This window comes from Bidens hawaiensis, unplaced genomic scaffold (assembly GCF_021521415.1).
Source record: "Bidens hawaiensis isolate Kalapana, Puna unplaced genomic scaffold, B.hawaiensis_p1.1 tig00024267_1, whole genome shotgun sequence".
NCBI lineage: Eukaryota > Viridiplantae > Streptophyta > Magnoliopsida > Asterales > Asteraceae > Bidens > Bidens hawaiensis.
Genome location: NW_027493823.1, coordinates 230,493 through 235,087, shown reverse-complemented (window position 1 = coordinate 235,087; position 4,595 = coordinate 230,493). Strand labels below are relative to the sequence as shown.

At 35.0% G+C, this 4,595-nt stretch overlaps 1 protein-coding gene across 1 annotated transcript; it reads right to left on the bottom strand.

Moving 5' to 3' along the window:
- Positions 1 to 291: 291 nt before the first annotated feature.
- Positions 292 to 3,969, bottom strand: LOC143568967 (glycosyltransferase BC10-like). Its single transcript, XM_077054989.1, has 2 exons — positions 3,372 to 3,969; positions 292 to 1,084 (listed from the first exon to the last, which is right to left on the bottom strand). Exons 1-2 carry the CDS (start codon positions 3,948 to 3,950, stop codon positions 440 to 442), a joined length of 1,224 nt encoding a protein of 407 aa, XP_076911104.1. The 5' UTR covers positions 3,951 to 3,969; the 3' UTR covers positions 292 to 439.
- Positions 3,970 to 4,595: the final 626 nt, after the last annotated feature.

Here is a 4,595-nt window from a genome sequence, read left to right as displayed (position 1 = left end):
TACCCTTTCAACTCATACTTTAGAAACCATGCATCTTTGTGACATGTAAACCCTTGCTTTACACACACTCAAAACAATGGGAAACAAAAGTTTAATACATCAGCAATCAAAGTTTTTCTTTTTTTAAGGGTAAAAATAGAAAATTTGTCTAGGTAGTCTGTATGAGATAATCTAATGATAAAAAGTTACCGCTAGCTGGCCTAATGCATTCAGAAATTCATGCTTCTTACCACTATACTACATTGAAAGAACATTCCAAAGCTTTTCTCAAACAGATTTAGTCCGAACTCATCGATTATCAAAATATATCCCAAAATTTAAAAATAACAACATTTACTATATTTAAGTCTATTTTTCAATATGTATATAAGAATGAAATAATTTGAAGAAATTAATAGAAAATAAATATTTTCAAAAATGAAAGTGAAAAAAAAGAATGCTATAGATTGAATTGCATGAGCTTAGGTGCAATTCTTAACAGTCTATCCAAAGCATGAGATGTGAACTTCCTCGCAAACAAGTGACATATTTGATTTTTCATTCCGTTATATTCACAACTCCGATCATTTCTTAACTTCTCCAGAAACTCTTCAGTCACATCGTTTCTTGTATACCTTGTTGGGTGGGGGCCACCTTTCGCCCAGTCCACAAAATGCAAAGTCCTATTGGAATTTGTTTCCGGAAATAACTTGGTGACAAATGTTGGCAAATAATGCTCATCCGCGTAACACTGACCGTCACAAAAGTCATGAAAAACAGAAAAATACATTTTGTCAGCGATCACCTCAATGGCTAGGTCACGATCCATCTCAAACCATTGTGACCCTTTTCTCCATTCCTCGATGTCAACAGTAGGGGCCATTTTTGGGCTATAACGACCACGACCAACTAGCCCCTCTAGATCATAGGACTCCACAAAGTTATGTTTTGAGTTAATTAGGTACGTGTAAACAGTGGAGAAATTGAACAAAGGAATACACGCTTCAGAAAGAAGGACAAAACGTTGGTTTGAGAAATCTAGAAGCGCGTTTGCGAGTAACCGACGTTCGGCTTCAATCATATTGACTTTTCCCCATTCAACATCCTACAAATTACATTCAATAGAAGTCAAAATACGCGTAATATATGAATATGAATATATCTATCATTTATTGTGAATATTTTCTTAATGTTTTAAAAAATTAATATAATTAAACCACACGAATCTGTGTCTCCAATATTTTATTATTTAATAACTTAAGAAAATGTTTATAAAATAAAAGACAGAATTACAAATTTTGTCCTTTAAAAAAAGCCAAAAACCGGTTCGTGTCCTTTTCTAAGTTTCCTTGCAGGCGGTGTACTTTAAACTTTTTTTTTCTACACGTTATGTCCTTTACGCTAACTGGGTTAGAAAAACTCAGTTAAATGCCCTCACGTGAGACGCATGTGAGGGCAATTTTGTCTTTTCACCACCTGCAACTCCTCTCTCTCTCTCTCTCTCTCTCTCTCTCTTCAGCAATCCATAACTCTCTCTCTCTCTCATCAGCAATCCATCTACCACCACCACCTGTTTCCACTACCCCTGACCTAACTACCTCCACATCAACCCACATGCCGTAGACGAATCGAGCAATGGTGGAAAGCTAAGGATGATGGACGCGCCGGAGAGAGAGACAACGTCAACGTTTTGAATATGAAGACGAAGACGAAGAGAGGGATGGCGATTGTGGTGGTGTATGTCAACAATCCGGTGGCTCCGTTGATGGTATTGTACTCTCACGGCAATGGTCGTTGATCTTGGTCAGATGTATGATATGTTCAGCGCGAAATCAGCCTTTACCCCCCCCCCCCCCAACTTGTTTTGACTTTTGTGATTAGGGTTTTTAATCTGTTCGTGAATACATATTGTTGTAATTTGGGGGTTTCTAGCAAATCTGGTTAATTAAAGAATTGAATTGTCAAATAGAAAACCAAAATAATATTACCTCCATCCAAACACTCCAATTTAAGTAACAATTGATATGAAATTGAAGGGAAGAAACAAAATAGGTTGAGGAACTGAAATAATAACTAAACAAATTGAGATGGTATAAATATAAAAACAGGAGGTCGGTGTGCACCCAAACGTAGGTTATAAGAGGGGTTTAATTGGAGGAAGGGTGACGGCGCATGGTGATCTAGGCTAAGTATTATCTGGAGTGAAATTTGTGGTGCTGGACTCGTGGTGGTGATGGTCGGAAACTGATGGTGGTAGTTTGGTTGGTGATGGTGGTGGATGAATTGCTGAAGAGAGAGAGAGAGAGTTATGGATTGCTGAAGAGAGAGAGAGAGAGAGAGAGAAGGAGTTGCAGGTGGTGAAAAGACAAAATTGCCCTCATATGCGTCTCACGTGAGGGCATTTAACTGAGTTTTTCTAACCCAGTTAGCGTAAAGAACATAACGTGTAGAAAAAAAAAGTTTAAAGTACACCGCCTGCAAGGAAACTTAGAAAAGGACACGAACCGGTTTTTGGCTTTTTTTAAAGGACAAAATTTGTAATTCTGTCTAAAATAAAATAATAACTTATGACGTAATGTATTCCAGCAAGCTACAAGTTGATCCAGCATACACGTTTTACCTTTTGTTTTTTTTTCTTTAAAAAAAATAAAAGTTATTTCGAGTTAAACAATTATTTCAGAATAAAAGTAATAGTAATTGTTTTGTTATTTAGGGTTATTTAAACAATGAAATTCTTACAGTTGTCATGATAATTATTATTATTATATCAAGACATTTATTTATTTTTTTTATTTTTTTATAATAACAAACTATATATATTCCAAACACATTAAAATTATTGCTTAAAATGTAAGGAAAACACTAAAATGATTTGGGACAAATTCAAAGTAAGTTGCAATAATTAAAACAGATTTTCTTAATCTTTGCAATTATCTACCTTCTAATCAACGCATTGGAAAAAAATAATTTTAATAAGTTTACAAGTGCATATAATTTATTCATTGTATTTAAGAAAATTATTTTTTTACATAATAATATTAGTCCATTTACAAATATACAACCGAAAGAATAGATTTTGTTATGTATAATTAACTTTATTATTTTAAGGATAAAATCATGTTATTATTGCATTCTAGAAAAAAGATTATGTTGAGATCAATGTCCTAATTATTATTCTTACCTTGTACCCATCACCTCTTTATGCATGTGGTACAACCTAAAGCAAGATTCATAGTTTAATATTGTCTAAACTTTATTGACACATAGTACAACATCAAAGCAAAAGATTAATTAAGTTAATTTGTATTAATGTATCGTCCTATAAAAGTTTTTACTAGATAGTTTTTATTTTTATAATATAGTTATCGTTCTAAAAATGAGATGTTGTTTACCTTGCTAGGAATTCTCCGGCCGTAAAACACCGAATCCTCCGGCTCGGTCACATTCGCGGACAAATCCGAGCTATGAACATAAATGGTGTAAAGTTCCTCATTCCCTTTAAAAAACTTCTCCCACAACGGCGCCAAAACTACTGGACCTCTGGTCAAAAACATGAACGCCACCTTCGGCGTTCTCTCAAACGGATAATCCCTCACTTTCGGCACCATCGAGGCTCTCCAAATCAACTCTTCATCACTCATATCATGCATCGGCTCGGGAGGCGTCAAGTACCGGTCCAATCCCACTTTCTCGGGAGGTGGTGGTGGTGGTGGCATTGTTTTTAATTCTGTTACCGGTACCGAATCGGGTACTTTGATAGTGGTTGTGGTGTTGGAATGAGAGAATTGGGTGAATTGGAGATTGAATGAAACATTTTTTAAGTGGAAAGTTAGAATAATACCGAAACATAACCCGAAAAAGAAAAAGAGCATGAGCGACACGAGGTTAGATAAGTGTAACGGCGCGTTGAAGAGTTTAACGAGCGAGGCGAGTGACGGGTTTTGGTTATTGTGATTATTGTTGTTCTTCATTGTTGGTTTTGGGATTTTGGTGTAAAATGGCAAAAGATGCAAGAGCTTGATGTGTTGTAAAATGGTTTAAAGAGGTTATAAAGGATTTATGTAATGGGAGGTGTGTGAATGGTTCAAATAAGTGGGAGTCAACACAAGAGCAATGTCGTGTCATTTTCCTCAAAAGAAAGAAATTTCAAAATAATATAAAGCTTCCAACTCGGTACACTAGCAGCCGGTTTTGACAGGTTATATTGTAGGTTAAAGTATATTAAATAATAATAATAATAATAATATTCTCAAAATAAAATCCATATTTTTTAAAAAAATTCAGTGATATATATATATATAAAAAGATTTTAAAAACTATTTATTTATGCGGCTACATGTGTAAATTATAGTTATCTATGATTAATATGATCAAGTGGTATCGTGTTTTTTCGAAGTGAGCAAATAAACTGGTTGACTGAACCGATCTGAAAATTAAACGGAAACCTAACCCGTTTGAAACCGATTATGTAGGAGTCAGTTTGGAACTTGTTTGTACTATTCTCCACAAAAAAACGGTTCCAAACCGGTTGTAAGAATCGAAACCGGCCAAAACCCTAACCGAAACCGATCAAAAGCCGAACCGAAACTGATCGTAACGTAGTCAAGAAATCGATT

Excerpts from the sequence above, each read along its gene's own strand:
- LOC143568967 (XM_077054989.1), bottom strand. The coding sequence starts at position 3,950 with ATGAAGAACAACAATAATCACAATAACCAAAACCCGTCACTCGCCTCG. Across the intron at positions 1,085-3,371 it reads GCCGGAGAATTCCTAGCAAG|GATGTTGAATGGGGAAAAGT; the intron begins GTAAACAACATC and ends TGTAATTTGTAG.